At 41.8% G+C, this 20,639-nt stretch overlaps 1 protein-coding gene across 10 annotated transcripts in view; it reads right to left on the bottom strand.

Annotated features, from left to right (window-relative positions):
• ATG10 (autophagy related 10) overlaps positions 1–19,025 on the bottom strand; it is a 204,946-nt gene extending 185,921 nt beyond the window's left edge. For 2 of the 10 annotated variants that reach the window (XM_036309765.1, XM_036309763.1), the window contains exon 1: positions 3,642–3,744. Coding sequence is in view for 9 of the 10 variants with exons in the window: in XM_036309763.1 (XP_036165656.1) it covers positions 3,642–3,657 (16 nt within the window). In the remaining variant the exon portion in view is untranslated. Of the gene's footprint in view, positions 1–3,641; positions 3,762–5,044; positions 5,094–11,418; positions 11,443–18,958 lie in introns of those variants that run through there. The other 8 variants (XM_036309764.1, XM_036309758.1, XM_036309761.1 and 5 more) reach the window with 8 other exon arrangements.
• Positions 19,026–20,639: the final 1,614 nt, after the last annotated feature.

Here is a 20,639-nt window from a genome sequence, read left to right as displayed (position 1 = left end):
TCACGTCCCTGGCAGCTTCATCCATTTATTTACCACGCCTGATCTCTCCGTAGAGTTTTGACTTTGCAGTCCTTACCTTAAGGCCACAGAGATCTTCTCTCAACAGCGTTTTGTTTTGTTTTGATGCTATCTATGGGCTCACCCCCCATTAAAAAGAACAATCCTTAATTAAAAGTGCAATTCGTACCCCAAAGGGTAGGAAATTTTCCTAACTTAGCAGACAGTGGCAGCAAACAAGAAGTTATACATAGCCATCCCCATCCTTGAAGCAGAGGCCAAAACAAGAATATAAACAAATCCTGGAAACTGGTTCATGAGGAACTAGTTTCAACAAATTTAGTGAAGAAGCTACTGACAGATATAATTTCCCTCCAGGAGATCCCCTCAACACATACACACACACAAATGCAGTCTAGTCCCAGCTCCCTCCCTAACCTTCCTCTTCCTCATTCTGCTAGGTCACAGAAATGGTAACAGGAATCTATATCATTCTGTCTCTAGCTTAAGATAAAAGAAAAATTCTTTTTTTAGGAAACCTGGTGAAAAGAGAAAGTTCCCAAGGAGTAACCACACAAATTATTAAAGGTCAAAAGGGGTTTTAGACAGGGTGGGTGGGTCGGAAGAGATCAACCAAAGAACTTGTATGCACATATGCATAAGCCATGGACACAGACAATAGGGTGGTGAAGGCCTGGGGTTGGGGGTGGGGGTGGGCTAGAAGGGGTCAATGGGGGAAAAAGAGGGACATATGTAACACTTTCAACAATAAAGATTAAAAAGAAAAAAAGAAAAGGGGTCTGAAACCTTTACTCATTAAATGAATAAACAACAAATGATTGTATTTAATTATTATATATCAGAAGCATTAATATTAAGATCAGGATGAAGACAAAGAGAACTTTTATCACTATTAACATTTTTTAACCAATTCATAAAATAATAGAGAAAAATATTACAAATAAGGTAAAAATAATTTCACTTGCATATGATCTCACTCTACCTATAAGATTACAGGGAAATCACTGAAAAATTATGAAGACTATGCATTATGAAATCAGTGATTGAATAGTTACTAAATTAATATTAAAAAATTAGCAGTTCTTTTCTCTCTATATATAAAACCTTAATATGCAAATAGACCAAGCAACAGAACAACAGAACAACTGAACAACCAAATAACCAGTCACTATGACGTGCGCTGACTACTAGGGGCACACGGGGAACATGGCGGACGTCGGTAGCAGGCGGCAGAGTGTGGTACATGGCAGGCATCAGCCACAGCGGGATGGTGGAGCAGGTGAGCAGGGGCGCCAGACCAACGTGGGATGCCGGTCACTGTCATCAGGGCGAGCCTCTGGTGGTTTCTGAAAATTCTTTGCTCCCACACACCATGGTCCTGCCTGGCACTCTCACCTGCTGCCGGCACCTGCCCCACCCGCACCCGCTGCCGGTGCCCGGCGCCAGCACTGATCACTCAGCACCATCAGCAGGTGCGAGCAGAGGCTGCTGGCCCTGATTGCCCTTGAGGGCTTATCCACCTCCCACTGCTCCTAAGGGGCAATCAGGGCAGCAGCCACCACTCGTACCCAATGACAGTGTCGGCCCCGCTTGCACCCGCTGCTGGGGCCAGCTCCAACTGCTCCATCAGTGGGTGTGAGCAGGGCCGGTGCTGTCAGCATGTGGGAGCAGTGGCAGCAGGAACGGGGCTGCAGGCAGACAGGGAACCAGGGGCCATGGTGGGAGGGACCAGGCAGGGGTGCGGAAGATGGGCCGAGACCCGCCCTGTGCCCACCATAGCCTCGTGGCCCACAGTTCCTTCAAGGTGCACAAATTCATGCACTGGGCCCCTAGTATGTCAATAATAATTATCGAAGAAATCTATAGTAATAAAAGGGTAAGATGCTAATTAGATCAGACAGCCGAACGACCTTCCAAATGTCATTCCGGAAGTCCTTACAGACTAAGCCACAGAGGCAGGGGCCGAGGAAGAGGTGGTTAGGGGCGATCAGGCAGATAGGTAAGCAGTTAGGGGCAATCAGGCAGGCAGGCAGAGGCAGTTAGGGGTGATCAGGCAGGCAGGTGAGTGGTTAGGGGCGATCAGGCAGGCAAGCAGAGTGGTCAGGGGCGATCAGATAGGCAGGTGAGTGGTTAGGGGCAATCAGACAGGCAGAGTGGTTAGGGGTGATTAGGCAGGCAGGCAGAGTGGTTAGGGGCGATCAGACAGGCAGGTGAGTAGTTAGGGGCAATCAGACAGGCAGAGTGGTTAGGGGTGATTAGGCAGGCAGGCAGAGTGGTTAGGGGTGATTAGGCAGGCAGGCGAGCAGTTAGGGGTAATGAGGCAGGCAGGAAGAGTGGTTAGAGGCAAGCAGGCAGGTAGGCAGAGGCGGTTAGGAGCAATCAGGCAGGCAGAGTGGTTAGGGGCAATCAGGCAGGCAGGCAGAGTGGTTAGGGGCAATCAGACAGGCAGGCAGAGTGATTAGGGGCAATCAGACAGGCAGGTGAGCGGTTAGGAGCCAGAGGTCCCAGATTGTGAGAGGTTGTAGGCCGGGCTGAGGGAACCCCCCTCCTGTGCATGAATTTCATGCACCAGGCCTCTAGTAATATGAATAAAAATACGAATACAATAGCAAACAAAATTATAAAATAGGAACAAAAATTAATAAAGGGTGTCAGTAAGGTCATGTTATCCTAGAGCGGGAGATGCCCTAGGGGTGTGTGGACTGTCCTGTCCCTAACTGAGATAGTGGAGTTGGACTCTCTGAACCATTCCATGAGCCACCCTGTCAAAACTGAGCTGACATATAACCCAAGAAGGAATTATGGCTTCTCTTCCCAGTGATACTCTAGACCAAATCAAGACCTGCACTCCCCTGGCTTAGTTCTGAATCATAGAAATCAGCTTAAAACAGTTCATGTTTCTCAGACTGCAGATAGGAAACACAGCCATTCTGCAGAGAATCGAGATTCATCACTTTTTCAGGAATCAGATAAGGTGTCAAGTAGAGAAAACCTATTCTCTAAGAAAGGGCTTTCAAGGAATTGAAAAAGCTTTTGACAGAGAACCTTACTAAATATATGTGTGAAAGTGAATGTGTATATAGCCCTTTTGACTATTATTGAATAGAACCAAAAGAATGTTTTGAAATGTGTTTATACTATTAAAAAATTCCCAATTTATCAATAAAAATAAAGAAACAAAACAAAAAAATATCCTAATTAGCACAGCCTTCAATATTTCAGATTTTGTGATTGACTGTGGTTTGGTTTCAGGATTATCTTTTCATTCTCTGGACAAAAACAGTTTCCTAAGAAAATTAATAGTGTAAACAAATGGTTTGAAGCACCACAGAAGCATCTGTTTATATTCGGATAATTAATATGCTAAGCATTCTTATCTATTAAATTAAAGCAAGTCACCTAAAGACTTTTCTAGATAATACTTCATTAGCCTAATTATAATGAGTACATATAGTTGAAGTAATACAATGGACATCTGTTTTAAAATATTCTTCAATTTAAGCCCTTTACTAAATCAAGCTAGCTTCATACATTAGTTTTAATTACTAAGGGTTTACATGGTAAAAAAAAGAACTAAAAAAAAAAACTCTTTCAAAATGGGAAATAAAATTTTCTGTTCTTACCTTTGAAGTTCTCCATTCCCAACCATCACCTATCTGCTGTGAATGTTTGATGAATTCTGCACAATAATGCTGGAATGTTTTTTCTCCAAGAAATTCATCTTCTTCCATACTAAATGATAACTGCAATATAAAAATTAAGTATTAGCTATACAGAAATGGAAAAAATATATAGCTCTTGCTTTATAAGAACTCATCTATAATAATAAAAGTGTAATATGCAAATTGACTGAACAGCCAAACAGCAGAACGACCATCCAGGCAACCATGCTATGACATGCACTGGTGCCAGGCCAGCCAAGGCAGGTGCGATGCAATTGGTCGGGGGCTCCACCATCGCCCCACGATTGACCCACAGAGGGAGGCCCAGGCCACCGGCCAGCAGGGCGATCCATCTGAGGAGGCTCCGCAATCACCCCAAAGAGGCAGGCCCAGGCCACCCTCTATGGGGCGATCGATCGTGGGGCTCCCGGATTGCAAGAGAGTGCAGGCCAGGATGAGGGCTCCCCGCCCCCGGCCCACTGAGTTCATGAATTTCCTGCACCGGGGCTCTAGTATTGTAATAAAGGGAGATTAGCCATAAAAATAACCAACCTCCATTCAACCAACTTTGCCATATTTATCAACACAATGTCCATTCCCTCTATAAAAATTACCAATATCTACAGCATTCTGATCATGAAGCAATCTCTACTCCCCTCAACTGAGGGTATGTTCACAAACCACATTCTTTTATTATAAATATACTTTAATGAAATGCTACACTAACCAAACTAATAAAATGTAATTTAAAAACAAAGACAACTGTTATTTCTAAGATTCAATGCCTTGGAAAGACTTTACAAAAGTAAATCTTCATTAGAAAAACATACTACTATTGAACTAGATATGGACAATTCAACTGAAAATTGGCAGTGGGAAAATCATACAAATCTAGTATTCTGTACTCAGATTGCTGCAAAAGTGGCTTAAGTTCTTTCATTTAAAGTTAAACTTTCATGTAAACCAAAAAGCTAGAGGATGCATTCTGGGATCAGCTTAATCAAGAATGAACAATGAATTCCAATCAAGTACCCATACTCAAAGAAAGTGCCTTGGTCATATATGAAAAAATTGGCAAATTAATGTCTTTATATGCTTTAAGTTGAAATAAAATGTTTTAAGTATGCATGTATTTTTAACATAAAAGTAATATCCTTTTTCAATTTAATAAAAGATTCATCAGAATAAAGAAAAAAAGAACATTATTGGCATAAATGAATCTTTACAGAAATGTATAAATTCTACTCTTCTGTAGCATATAAACATTAAGAAGGTAATTTAAATGTTTCTTAGCATTTTCTTTTATATCAAGTTCCTTGCTTATCCATAAATTTTTTTGCATGTATTATTTTTGATAACTTTACCTTTAATCAACTTCTTCAATTAACTGCTCAACTCTCAATTCTGATAGCACTGGAAAAGAGAATTTCTATTTAAAGTCTATGCGATAATGAAGATATGCACAGATTATAGTAAGCACAAGAAGGATCCCTCACAAAGGAGGGATGGTGGGGAAGTGTGTGTCATGGAAGAGTTTGGACTATTTCCATAGAAAATAAAGAATCAGACCTTAGAGCTGAAAAGGTCAGAATAATAAATCATTAGAGGCTCTGTGGAGGATGATCTGAGGGACACAAGCCTGAAAGCAAGGAGAAGAGTTAAAAGCTGTTCTAGTAGTCTGGGTGAGAGGTCAAAAGGATCTGAACCCAGGCAATGAAAGAATTCAGGAATAATATGCATCTTAAGTTATGGAGAGAAGCCAAGATCAATTTAAGAAATTTGGAAGTCATCTTATAAAAGAGACAAATGAAATAACCCAGCTAGAATGAATATAGCGGATTCTTAATATGGCTTCTGGTGGATCATGAAAGTTTATACTAAATTTTGAATGTATGTGCTCTATATTTTAGTGGAGAAATATTCTACAATTTTCAACAGGTTGTTTAAAGGGTCTTAACCAAAAAGGTAGAAAACTTAATGCATAGTGAGAAGAACAGTGGGTTCAGAAAGAAACCTTCAGAACACCAGCATTTCAGGAACCCATAGAAGAAGAGGAACCAACAAAAGAACTAGAAAATAGAGTCAGGCATTAACTAGCAAAGGCAGTGCCAGGGATTCCAGGGATGAAAGTCTCAAGGAAGTAGAGAATAACTAACAAATACTCAACAACGTCAAAACAGAAGAGAGACCCATTAATAAAGGGAACAAAATAGAGTCACATAAAATGGCGTCAGAGTAAGTAGATGCTGCACGGACAAGTTCCCAGGAACAAACTGGAATTACAACTAAAATACAGGAAAACTTCCAGAATAATCAATGGAAGACTCACTGGAGAGAACCCTGATACCCAAAGACCAAAAGTGGAGACCGCATAGAGACTGGTAGGAGGGGCCAAGGCACGAAAGGGCTGGCTGGGCACCCACAGACAGCAACTGAAGTTCCGAAGAAATATCTCAGCTGCCCTTGAGAACTCTGGGATCAATCCCAAAGCTGGGCCCCCAAGCAGAGAGCACCAGAACTGAGAAGGGTATCCACATAACATCTGACTATAAAAAGCAGTGAAGTTGCTGTCTACCAGGGAGTGATGGCTGGAAATTTAGGCATCCTCTTAAAGCGCCAACACACAAAATTCCCTGTGGAGCCACCCACTTTTTGCTCCAGCAGAGAGAGGGCAGAGTGGACTAGAGTTGTATGAGCAGAAGCCAGGATTTGGGGACTCAAGGGTTAGAGCTCAGAAGGCAGAAACCCCTGGTTTCCTGTGCTGAGATATTCCCTCATGCAGTGGAGGACATCTTTCCCACACAGAATTTTGCCTTGCCTGGGGGTAAGACAGTTGATCCACCCTATTGGAAAACACTTTGCCCTGAAGCCACTTAACAGACTGAAAATAATAGTCTCCAGGCAGAAGCAAATGCCCCACCCTATTGGGGGAAAAAAACAACTCTTGCTATACCTGAGGACAATTGCCTGGGGGCAATCCAAGTCAGAATCCTATCAGTCTGTAGGCAGAGGCAGTCTCTGGAGGTTTTGAGTCTTTGCCTGATCTAATTTGAAACATCATTTGACACTGTCCTGCACTAGAGATTGAGAGGCATAGAGGATTTAACTAATATATAGTCACAAACCCAAACAGACAGCCAAAATGAAGAAACAAAGAAACAACCCCCAAATGAAAGAACAAGAGAATTTTCCAGAAGAAGAGAGAAGTGAAGCAGAGATAAAAAAAAAAATTATCTGAAACAGAGTTCAGAATAATGATGGTAAACATGCTCAACAGAAAAGATATAGTAACTATGAAAAAAGAACAGTCAGAAATAAAGAATGACATAACACAAATAAAAAAACACATTGGAAGGAATACACAGCAGATTAGGGGAAGGTAAAGATCGAATCACTGAATTAGAAGATAGGGTTGACAAAAATTACTCAATCAGAGAACCAAAAAGAAAAAACAATTAAAAAACAGGAGGACAGCTTAAAGGAGCTGTGAGACAACATGAAACATAACAATATTAGAATAGCAAGTGTGCCAGAAGAGGCAGAAGGGATAGAGAATGTGTTTGAAGAAATAATGGCAGAAAACTTCCCTAACCTAGTAAAGGAAAAAGTCACATAATTTCAGGAGGAAAAGAGAACCCCAAGAAAGAAGAACCCAAACAGGCCCACACCCAGATACATCATAATTAAAATGCCAAAAATTAAAGACAAAGAGAGAATCTTAAAGTCAGCAAGAGAAAAGCAAACTTTTACCTACAAAGAAGCTCCAATAAGGCTGAAACCTGATTTCTCATCAGAAACTCTACAGGCCAGAAGGGAATGACATGAAGTACTCAAGGTAATGGAAAGTAAAGATCTGAAACCAAGATCACCATATTCAGCAAAGTTATCATTCAAAAGAGAAACCAAGATCACTATATTTAGCAAGGCTATCATTCAAAATAGATGGTCAAATAAAGAGCTCCCCAGACAAAAATAAGGCTAAAGGAGTATATCATCACCAAGCCAGCATTACAAGAAATGCTAAAGGGACTGCTGTAATGAGGAGAAGAAGAAACAGAAATTCTCTAGGAATTAAAACAGCAATAAATAAGTACCTATCAATAATAACCCTAAATGTAAATGGATTAAATGCTCCAATCAAAAGGCATAGATAGGGTAGCTGAATGGATACTAAAACATGACCCAACTATATGCTGTCTACAAGAGACCCACCTCAGGAAAAAAAAGACACACACACACACACAGATTGTGAGTGAAGGGATGGAAAAAAATTTTCCAGGCAAATGAAAAATAAAGAAAAGCTGGAGTAGGAATACTCACATCTGACAAAATAGACTTCAAAATGAAGGCCATCACAAAAGACAACAAAGGTCACTACATGATACTAAAGGAATCAATCCAACAAGAGGATATAACCCTGGTAAACATATATGCACCCAATATAGGAGCACCTAAATATATAAAAAAAACTTCTAGAGGACTTTAATGGAAAGATCAACAACAACATGGTCATAGTAGGAGAATTTAACACCTCGCTGACTTCACTGGATAGATCTTCCATACAAAAACTTAACAAGAAAACTGACTCTAAAGGACACACTGGATCAGATGGATTGTATTGACATTTATAGAACATTTAACCCCAAAGCAGCAGGATATACATTCTTCTCAAGTGCACATGGATCATTCACAAAGATAGACCACATGTTAGGACAAAAAACAAGTCTCTACAAGTTCAAGAAGATTGAAATTATATCAAGCATCTTCTCAGATCACAGTGGAATGAAATTAGATATCAACTACAGTAAGAACACCCAAAAACATTCAAACACATGGAGGCTAAATAGCATGTTATTAAACAATGAATGAGTTACCAACAAGATAAAGAAATAATAAAAAAACTTCATGGAAACAAATGAAAATGAACACATAACAACCCAAAATCTCTGGGACACAGCAAATCAGTCCTGAGAAGGAAGTTCATAGCCCTACATGCATACCTCAAAAAACAAGAAAAATCAGCAACAAACTATTTAACCCTATTACTTAAAGAACTAAAAAAAGAACAACAAGAAAAGCCCAAAGTAGAAGGAAGGAAATCATAAATATTAGAGCATAAATAAATAACATAGAGACTAAAAAACAATACAAAAAAATCAATGAAACCAAGAGCTGGTTCTTTGAAAAGGTAAATAAAATTGATGAATCGTTAGCCAAACTCATCAAGAAACAAAGAGAAAGAAGCCAAATAAATAAAATCTGAAATGAAAGTGGAGAAGTAACCACTTGACACCACAGAAATACAAAGGATTATAAGAAAATACTATGAACAACTATATGCCAACAAAACAAAACAAACAAACAAACAAAAATACAATCTCCCAAAACTGAATCAGGAGGAATCAGAAAACCTGAATAGTTCAGTAACAACTGATGAGATAGAAGCAGTAATTAAAAACAAAACAAAACAAAAACTCCCACCAAACAAAAGCCCAGGTCTAGATGGCTTCACAGGGAGTTTTACCAAACATTCAAAGAAGAACTAATACCTATACTCCTCAAACTGTTTCAGAAAAATTCACTTCCAAACTCTTTTTATGAGGCCAGCATTATCCTAATTCCAAAACCAGATAAAGACACTATAAAGAGAATTGTAGGCCAATATCCCTGATGAACATAGATGCCAAAATCCTCAACAAAATATTAGCAAATCAGATCCAGCAATATATTAAAAAGATCATACACCATGACCAAGAGGGATTTATTCCAGGGATGCAAGACTGGTACAATATCCGCAAATCAATAAATTTGATACATCACATAAACAACTTGAAAGACAAAAATGACATGATTGTATCAATAGATGCAGAAAAAGCATTTGACAAAATCCAGTACCCATTTTTGATAAAAACTCTCAGCAAAGTGAGAAAAGAGGGAGCATATCTCAACATGTAAAGGTCATATATGACAAACCTACAGCCAATATTATACTCAGTGGGCAAAAACTAAAAGCATTTGCCCTAGCAACAGGAACAAGATGTGGATGTCTGCTTTCACCACACTTATTCAACATAGTACTGGAAGTGCTAGCCATAGCAATCAGACAAGAAGAAATAAAAGGCATCCAAATTCGAAAGGAGGAAGTAAAATTCTCATTATTCACAGATGACATGATATTGTACATAGAAACCCCTAAAGACTCCACCAAAAAAATAGATCTAATAAATGAATTTGGCAATGTAGCAGGATTCAAAATCAACACCCAAAAAATGATGGCTTTTTTATACACCAATAATGAATTCTCAGAAAGAGAAACTAAACAAACAATCCCATTTACCATTGCAACTAAAAATTAGGATACTTAGGAATAAATTTAACCAAGGAGGCAAAAGACCTGTACTCAGAAAACTACAGGACATTGAAAAAAAGAGATAGAAGAAGATATAAATAAGTGGAAGAATATACCATGTTCATGGTAGGATCAATATCATTAAAATGTCCATACTACCTAAGGCAATCTACAGATTCAATGCAATCCCTATTAAAATACCAATGGCATAATCTACAGAGCTAGAACAAATACTTCAAAAATTTATATGGAATCAAAAAAGATCCCAAATAGTTGAGCAATTTTGAGGAAAAAAAGTTGGAAGAATCACAATACCAGATTTCAAGTTATACTGCAAAGCCACCATAATCAAAACAGCCTAGTATTGGCACAGGAACAGGTCTATAGATCAATGGAACAGAACAGAGAACCCAGAAATCAACCTAAGCCATTACTCTCAATTAGTATCTGTCAAAGGAGGCAAGAGCATACAATGGAGTCAAGAAAGTCTCTTTAATAAATGGTGTTGGGAAAATGGGGCAGATATATGCAAAAAAAAAAAAAAAGAAAAAAAGAAACTAGACCACCAACTCACACCATACACAAGAATAAAATGGATAATAGACTTAAATGTAAGTCATGAAAGCATAAAAGTCCTAGAAGAAACCATAGGCAGCAAAAATCTCAGACATTTCTCATAGCAATATGTTTACAGATACATCTCCTAAGGCAAAGGAAACTAAGGAGAAAATAAACAAATGGACTACATCAAAATAAAAACCTTCTGCCCAGCAAAAAGAAACCATCAACAAAACAAAAAGAGAGCCCACTGTATGGGAGAACATATTTGGCAATGATATATCTGATAAAGGGTTAATATCCAAAATATATAGGGAACTCATACAACTTAACAGAAGGAAGACAAACAATCCAATTAAAAAATGGGCAAAGGACCTAAACAGACTCTTCTCCAAAGAGGACATACAGATGGCCAAGAGACATATGGGAAAATGCTCAAAGTCACTGATCATCAGAAATGAAAATGACAATGCAGTATCACCTTAAACCTGTCAGAATGGCTACCATCAACAAATCAACAAATGACAAGTGCTGGCAAGGATGTGGAGAAAAGGGAACCCTAGTACACTGCTGGTGGGAATGCAGACTGGTGCAACCATTATGGAAAACAATATGGAGTGTCCTCAAAAAATTAAATATGGAACTGCCATTTGAGCCAGTGATACCAAATCAGAAAGAATGTATGCACCCCTATGTTCTTAGCAGCACAATTTACAATAGCTGAGATCTGGAAATAGCCCAGTGCCCATCAGTAGATGAGTGTATAAAAAAGCCGTGATACATTTATAGCATGGAATACTATGCAGCAATAAAAAAAGAAGAATTTCTTACCCTTTGAAACAGCATGAAGGGACTTGGAAAGTATCATGCTAACTAAAATAAATCAGTCAGAGAAAGACAAGTATCAAATGATCGCACTCAAATGTGGAATCTAAGTAACAAAATAAATTGATGAAGAGAGTGGATCCAGAGACATGGAAGCATGGAACAGAGTGCAGAATCTCAGAGGGAAGACGGGGCAGGGTGAGAAGTAATCAACCAAAGATCTTGTATGCTTATATGCAGAACCCATGGACACAGACAATAGGTTGCTGAAGGCCTGGGGCAGGGGGTAGGAGAGGGCTGTAGGGGGTCAATGGGAGGGGAAGGGGGAACATATGTAATACTTTCAATAATAAGGAATTATTTTAAAAATAAATAAATAAATAAAGTTGTGGTGATGGTTAAAAATAAAGGGAACAAAATAAATGAACAAACAAAATAGAAACAAATTCATAAATATAGCAAACTGATGATTGCCATATGGAAGAAGAGTAGGGGAGATGGCTGAAAAATGTGAAGGGATTAAGAAGTGCAAATTGGTAATTATAAAACAGTCATGAGATGTAAAATGCAGCATAAATATTACAGTCACTATATATATAAAGAGCCAGGAGCTGTCACATCCAAAACAACCGAATGGACAACTGAACAGGCTGAGTGGGGCGACAAGGCCAGCAGGGGAGTTAGTGAGGGATGACCAAATGACTAAGCAGCAAGCTGCATGGGGCGATCAGGCCGGCAGGGGGGTTAGGGAGGAACGACCAAATGACTGAACAGCAGGCTGTGTGGGGTGACCAGGCTGGCAGAGCAGGGCAGTGAGGGGTGACCAGGACAGCCGGGGGCACAGTTGGTGGCAACCAGGCCAGCAGTGGGGGCAGTTGGGGGCAACCAGGACAGCGGGGGGGCAGTTGGGGGTGATCAGGTAGGCAGGCAGGTGAACAGTTAGGAGTCAGCAGTCCTGGATTATGAGAGGGATCCTGGATTGGACAGGGTGCAGGCTGGGCTGAGAGGACCCCCTCCCCCATGCACAAATTTCATGCACCGGGCCTCTAGTACTGTAATACTATGTATGCTGAGAGATCAGTACCTGAGTTATCAGGGGAATCACTTTGTAAATTATATACTAGTAAGTGTCTAACCACCATGCTGTACACCTAAAACTAGTATAAAATAATATTGAATCTCAACTGTAATTGAAAAATAAAACTTAAAAAAAAAAGATTTCACAAAAATCTATATATATAAAAGACTAAGTGATCAACCAAATGTCCATCCGACTGTCCAACTGACCGGCCGGTACATATGACATGCACTGGCAATCTATATATATAAAAACCTAAGCGACCAAACAACCAAATGACCAGTCAACCAGTCACTATGATGTGCAGTGACCAGCAGGGGGCAGACGCTCTGCAGGAGCTGCCCCCTGGTGGTCAGTGTGCTCCCATGGCCAACTTCCCATGGTCCCTCTCCCTGGTCAGCTGGCCCCGATGGGCCCTGATAGGGACTAGGCAAGATGGCCCCAATCGGTCCTGATCATCGGCCATGCTGAGGGACCCCACCCATACACGATTTTGTGCACTGGGCCTCTAGTAAATAAATAAATAAATAAATAAATTTGTAAATGCCTAAGGAATACCCAAGTTATGATATCTAGCAGGCCTACTAACATGGACCTGGAACTTAGAAAAAATAAAAAATCAATCTGGGCTGAAAATATTAATTATAAATCAACATTACACAGATTACAGAAAACACCTTCAATCACTCAGTGAGAGGATACAGAACCTTAATAGGAAAGATGAAATTGTACAGACAGAAATAGTTTTGCCAACTATATAATGACCCTGACATATATTGAAAGATATTCAATCAAAGAAAAATCGCATTTAATTCATAAAGAAAACTAATATATCTTGGAATATTTTATAAATTTCAAGCAAACCCTCACTTAATAACAAAAGTGAACTAAGTAAAAATATTACATTCCCTAAGCCCTCCAGTTACTTGAGGTTTACTAAACTCTTCAAAATGTTAGTTGAAACATAAAATTTCACTCAATAACCATAGTTTATTTAATTAACAGCACTGCCACTAGCAAGATGAGTAAACATCAAAGCACTAATTACTATTTGTTTGAATACTTTAAAATTATCTAAAGACCAGGCTTATGGCTTGATTACAAAATTAGGAACTATACCATATTAAAATGACATCCATCTCAATTCAAATCATTGTAATGTGCCATAATAAAATATTACTGAATAATTATTGTCTTTTTGCTCAAGTAAGAATCTTTCACCTCAATAAAAATAAAAATATAACCTTGGCCAATGTGGCTTAGTGGGTTGAGCATTGTCCTATGTACAGATCCCAATAGGGGCACATGTCCAGGTTGCAGGTTCGATCTATAGTTGGGGCAGGTGCAGGAGGCCACCAATCGATATTTCTCTCTTTCTCCCTCTCCCTTCCTCTCTCTCTCTAAAGAAAATCAATCAAAAAACATATTTTAAATAAACAAGTCATAAAAATATAATTTGATCAACATTTTTATATGTACTTTTCGAGTTGTAATGCTCTCTAGTCCTCTACCAAGTTCATAGACTAGTAGAGACAGAAATTAGAATCTTAAAACTTCCTATTATGAGATGGCTTAAATTATGGTCAAAATGGAAATAACCACAACTGCAGTTTATTAAGGAATAATGGCAAAAATAATCCTTAATTTGCAAATGAAAATCCTTAGATGTGAACTGCCCATTTTTCCAGACTTAAGCTATCCTAAATTTAGACTAGAGGTGACAACAGAATACAAGTAAACTCTCAGTTAAAAAGGCGAATTTTAATTCTCATCTCATCCTAAACAATGAACTTCTCATTTCTTATTATAAGTAAAAGTTAAAAATAAGTCAGACCTGTTTCCTGTCATAAAGTATCAGTTGTTAATACATCTATTTTGCTTGAGTTTCAGTCTTACTGAACAACTGTTTGGGTTTTGTTTTTTTGTTTTTGTTTTTTAAGCTTAACTAATCAAAACCTTTCTTTAACTGCTTCAGCAGAGGCTACAGATTAGAAAAATAATGTTTTTCCCCATCAACTGAAAGCAGTCTTTCTAAAATACTGGTTAGCCCTAACACTAGACAGTGTGAAGAAGCTTATTCTGCTGCTATTAAATATATCTTTTCAGAAAAGCAGCCTCAGTAAATTCTAACATGGTGTATAATCATTGTTCAAATGATCCTTTTTAATTAAAAACAGCTTTTTTCACTACCATGTTCCACATTTTTTATGTGATTTTTAATCTAATGTGTGGAAAACTGATACTTTTTTTTTTTTGATTGGAGACATTTCTTTTGATGAGTCCATAAATCAATGTGTATCAGAGTCATAATGAGATTAAAACACTTTAAGAAATAGAACTAAATTTCCCCAGAACTTAAGATCATTTATAAAAATGTGATTATCACTGAACATACTATGATACTTTTACACATTAAAAATCATTTTTAACTAATATAAGTAACCCACTTCCTCTGTACTTATCCCTGCCTGCCACAATTTTACATTATTATAACTTTAGATTTAGATTCTTACCTAACAAAGCACACAATTACTAGCTGGAAGGTAAACTCAACCCATTGCCTTTACTGAGAATTTGGCTGGAATTCATTTAATTAGTTAATCACTTAACACATTGTTTTCGGGTAGTTTTTATCTCGTGCTAACAGGTGGCGCAGGCCATTTTTGCAGTTGAATAGATTACCTACCATTATACCTGGAAGTACATACATAATTCACCATTATATGTGTTAGAGACCCAAATTTTGTCCTTTGGAATTCGTATATCTGCATGTTAGCATCCCTTTAGAGCAATAAAAAAGCATAAAAATAAACGTATTTATACATTACCCGCATTCTACCACTAGTCTATAAAAAAGTATTAATACGTGTCCAGCGCTCTACTACCAGTCAACGTAAAATGTATAAATACGTTTCCCGCATACAATGTGTTAACTAGTAGGGTCTTTGGGCAATGGTCCTCAAATATTAGACAGCCAAGAGGCACCCAGGGTACAAATTTATATGTGGAATCCTAGGTCCCGATCAGGATTACCTGATTTTGAAAGCCCGAAATAAGCATTTATAGTTAGCATCAGATATACTTTTGAGGAGGAAAAATGCTAGAAAACAGAAAAACAATGAATCATTTTGATGAAGCTAGTGAAAGGCCTAGGTGGGACACAGCAGGCATGGCCCAGGTAATCTTATCTAATAAAAGGGTAATATGCAAGTTAACCATCACTCTGTCACAAAGATGACGGCTCCCATAGCCACAAGATGGAGGCGCCCAGTCCTCTCAGCCCCGCCGGAGTCCCCCAGTCCCAGCGGGGGGGCCACTGAGAGCGGGCAGCATGAGTGGCCTGGCGGAATGCTTGCTTCGTTGCTGCGGCAACTAGGCAAGTGTTCCCCCCCCTGGCTGCAGAGGGCCTCTGGGCAGTGGGCACAGAGTGGCCGGGGGTGGGGGGAACGCTTGCATCATTGCCGGCCGGGCTGAGGGACCCCCACCCCCCACCGGGCATGAATTTTGTGCACCGGGCCTCTAGTCTAATAAATAAGAAAGCAGCAAAAGAGAGGACGTGTGTTCAGTCATGACAGCAGCTGAACAGCAGGCTCAGTGTTCCCTCCTTGCCTTCCTACTGAAACATATAAAGCAAGTCAAAGTTTAAATTAGATTGTACCTGGACTGGAATTAAAGGATTTTTACTGGTGGCTGAACTTGCAGCTAGACCTCTGCAGCTAGAGCTCCAATTAGGAAGAGGGTACCAACTCCAGCAGTTAAATGTGGCAATTTGGCCTGGCCAGTGTGGCTCAATGGCTGAGTGTTGACCTATGAACCAGGAGGTTAGGATTTGATTCCAGGTCAGGGTATGCCCAGGTCAGGGTATGCTCCCCTGTGGGGGGCATGCAGGAGGCAGCCAATCAATGATTCTCTCTCATCATTGATGTTTCTATCTCTCTCTCCTCCCCCTTTCCCTCTGAAATCAGTAAAAAATAAATAAATAAATAAATAAATAAATATATTCAGTAAAACATATATATATATATATATATATATATTTTTTTTTTTTAATGTGGCAATTTGACCTAAGGCAGTCTGGAACCAGAGCCTGGGCCCTAGAGGAGTTATATTTCAGATAATCCTTGAATTATAAGACGATACTGAAAGACACAATACATAAAGGGATGAAGAGGATTAGTGGAGTAGGAATGGGCAGTGAACCTAGGAACAGGTTGAAATGAGGCAGAGTAGACAGGTAAACAGTGTAACTGGGGAGTATAGAATATGGAATACAAGAAAATTGTGGGGGAGGAAGGCAGTTTATAAACAGCATGAAACCTCTAAAGAGATTTCATTTAAGTAGTGGGCAGGAAACAATTGTAGGTTCTTGAGCTCAGAAGAGACAATAAAAGAGTTTTCTCTGAAAGCTATTACATGTCAGTGATAATTTCATATTAGTAAGTTCTCTTCCTGGGTCCTGTAGGAGATCGAGCACTTCAGGGCCTGGGGTGCCAGGTACAGTACTGGAGACTGATTCTGCATAGCTGTTTAGCAACCTTTCCCTAATCTGGATGCTCTGAAGTAGGGGTTTATTCTCCATTCCTCTACTATTCAATCGTTTTATACTCAGCCTGCTTGGCACCTGAAGACATACATCTGTTTTCAAGGGATAAACACCAAATAATTTCCCTGGCGTTTTGTTTATTTGGTACTCTGACTATATGTATGACTCCAACACTACCTCTACAGTCACAAAACACATCTCTAGACTTCACAGATATTCATAATCAAATCAAACCCAGTCTTAAGTAATCTGCTTATATGAACTGTACCCTAAGTTGATCTCCCTAAGGGGTTGCTATCTTTCTCTGAAATGTACAAGCATTAGGAATTGCTATCAATTTATAATTTGTCACAAAACATTATGCCCAGTTTGAATGCCTCATCCTATAGCTAAATCCCAGTAAACCTTATCCTAAAGAAGGGGAAAGGGAAGTGGGGAGAAGAGGAAAGGGGGAGGTGACATAATCTGGTAACAGTCTGTAGCCAAATGAACTCAGTTCAGAACCATTGGAAACTGTTCCCACTCGTTTCCTCCACTAAACTATCAATAACAATTCGTAAACCTTGTCATTGCAAGGCTTTAATGTGGATTTCTCCATACTCAACATGTTTTGTCAAGTTTTCATTTTGCAAATGTTCGCTCTTGTCCATATGTGACGCTGCAGAAGCAGGAAGGGTCGTATGATGTAGTTAGTACTACACAGGGCCTACGCTTTCCAATCCTGCAAAGCACAAACTTAAGCTTTTGCCACTAAGGAGTGGAAGCCATTGTCAAACTGTATTTAAACAAAACCAAAAAAAACAAACTTAGAAACATGATTCATAAAAATAAAGTGAACCTATGGTAAAGATTTATTGAATTTACAATGAAGGAACAAGCTGAATGGTAAAAATTATGACAAAATCTTGTAATAAAATCACAACCTTCAGGAGCATTTTTTCTCCCAATCAGAAATAATTTGCATCTCAATTATACCCCCCCCCCCCCACTCCAATGTAATTCCACAGCCTGGGCCCTAATCAATATGATGTCAAGCCTTGGCTCAGTGGTTAGAGCCTCTGCACACCAGAGGGTCAGGGTTCAATTCCCGGCCAAGGGCATGTACCTGGGTTACTGGTTGGAGCGTGTGGGAGGCAACCAGGCCGACTCGCATGGATAGCTTGCTCCCCCCCCCCCTTCCTCCCTCCCTCCTACTCTCTCTGAAAAGCAATGGAAAAAAATATCCTCAGGTGAGGAGTAACCAAAAAAACACTCTTACTTCAAGTGAAAGCATAGTTGCCTAGATACCTAATTCATCCTCGGGTGGTTCTGTTAGACAAGGCTCCATTTTGACTCGGAAAAGACAAGTACCTATCCCTTTGCCTTTCCTGAAATGTTTTTAGTTTTTAGCAGAACAAATGCTCCTATGAATCAGTTAACTATTTCTACATCCCCTCCCCCATGGCGGTTTCAGATACCACGAGGAGCGAGGTTTCTTGGGAGGAAAAACATCGGTGATAAACTATTGCTCCGGAGGGTGACTCTGACACCCCTTCCAGCTCCTCGGCCTGTCCCGGCCGGCAGGGCAATGGATGCCGGTTCCAGGGCAAGGGATGCCGGTTCCAGGGCTGCCCGGGAGACCTGCCGGCGCCGCGCGGGCTTCAGACACGGGCGGCAGCTCCCCGCGGCCACGGCCCGGCCAGGCCTGCGCGGCGGAGCGCGCTCCGGAGGGAGCGGGGGGCACGGCCCCCCTCCCGCCCCCGCAGCGGCGCCCGGAGCTGCGGGACAGGCCTGCGTGGGGCTGCCGGGAGCCCCTGCCGGCCTTCTGTTCAGGGCTGGGCCGTCCCCGCCCCGCACCCGCCTTCCTCCCGGGGCCGGAGCGGAGCGAGGGCCGGCGGGAGGCAGCGGCGGGCAGCGGCGCCAGCAGGGGCTGTGGGGATACTCACCCGCTCCGCCGGCCCGACCCGCCGCCCGGCCTCGAGGGCGGGGCCGCGGGCGGGGGCGGGGGGAGCGGGCGCAGGACCCAGCGCCGCGCCGGCAGCCGCCGGCCGCCTCGGGGAGGAGAGGGCCGGGCCCCCGGGAGCCACTGGGGTGGCGGCGGCGGAGCCGAGCCAACGGGGAGGGAGGGTCACCGGGGAGGTGCCGAGCCCGCCCTCCCTCCGCCGCCACCACCGCCGCGGGCGACCGGGCGGGAGCATGCGCGCTGCGCCTCCCGCGCGCCGCGGGGCCTCCTCGCCGCAGCCTGCGGGACCCTCTGCACCGGGGGAGCCGGGGGCGGGGGGAGCCGGAGCCGGGGGCGGGGGGAGCCGGAGCCGGGGGCGGGGGGGGTGGGGGGGGCGACCTCCGCGCTGCCCGCGACCACCGCGGCCAAGTCCCCCCCGGGGCCCCGAGGGCGCTGTCCCCTGTGCGCAACACAAAGGCGGCCGCTACGGAGGCGGGAGCCGGCCGACAGCAGGGGAGGGGTGCCCGCGCCCCGGGCCTTCCCTCCAAAAATAGCCGAATGTCCGGGAAGTAGAGGGCGGCCGTGGAGAACGGTAGCGCCGGGACGGGCTGCCCGTGCGCCTCTCCGAAGAGCCGGCGGAACCGGCCGGCTGACCTCGCTCTGCAAACGGCTCCGTGACCGCCCGGAGCCCGAGGACCCGGGGCAGCAGCCAGAAGTCAGGAACCGGGGACTGACAGTGGGACCATCTGGACACATACCTCCGAAAGAAAAGAAAAAATAAAATCCAGCAGCAGGATAAATGGAGGGAAACGGTGGGCTAAAGAAACACCAGGGAAAGATGTAGGAGCATTAAAGGTGATCAGACTGAAACACAGCAAGTGCCACGGCAGACCCCTGAGGGAAAACGAGCATCTGCTGCTCTTAACAGCAGAATTAGACTGGTGTGAAAAGTACCGAGTAAACGCAGGCAAGGAAGTGAAAGGAAAACTGCCTTCAGAGGCACACGGCAGTTGATAGGTGTCGGGACTCTGATGCTATTTCCTGTGAGTCTGGAATTATTTCCAAATAAAAAGGTCTTGCTAGGGGACAGAACACGGATGAGTGGTGACCAGGGGAAAGGGCTGCCCAAAAAGAAGCAAATGGGGGGGGGGGGGGTGCTCTACATCTTTATTGTGTGAGTGACTACACCACTGTTTTGTTTACCACACCCATAAGACGGGAGATTTTACTGTAGGTAAAATAGTTTTAAACTCAAAATGATACTGCTAGTAAAGATGAATTTCCTAACATGTTGCAGCAACTATGGATATAAATTAGAGATTTGGTGATCAATATGGAAAATAAAAATTGTGTTTAGGACCATAAATTTGTGTCGCATTCCTTAGCTTAGGACTTGTCTTATTTGATGATTCTAATGCAGAGAACATTTTATTGCCAGAACTTATATCTTTATGTGTTAAAAAGAAACAACAGACCCAAAATGGAGTCACTTTTGCTAAGCCCCACCAAGACTTAGTACCTAACTAACTGTGGTTTTAAGTCAGTCTGGAATTTCCCTGGTCGCCACCAGTGAGGCAATCGGCCTGATAAAACTCCCTGCCTTCCACTATGGGAAGGTAACCTGCTGAAGTGACCCACTCTTTCAGCTTTCTTGTCCGACCCTCTTTCTGGCTATAAAAACCTTT

The sequence above is a fragment of the Myotis myotis genome, unplaced genomic scaffold (assembly GCF_014108235.1).
Source record: "Myotis myotis isolate mMyoMyo1 unplaced genomic scaffold, mMyoMyo1.p scaffold_m19_p_5, whole genome shotgun sequence".
In the NCBI taxonomy this organism is placed as follows: domain Eukaryota; kingdom Metazoa; phylum Chordata; class Mammalia; order Chiroptera; family Vespertilionidae; genus Myotis; species Myotis myotis.
Note: the sequence above shows the minus strand (reverse complement) of the source record. Positions and strands in the feature narration are given on the sequence as shown.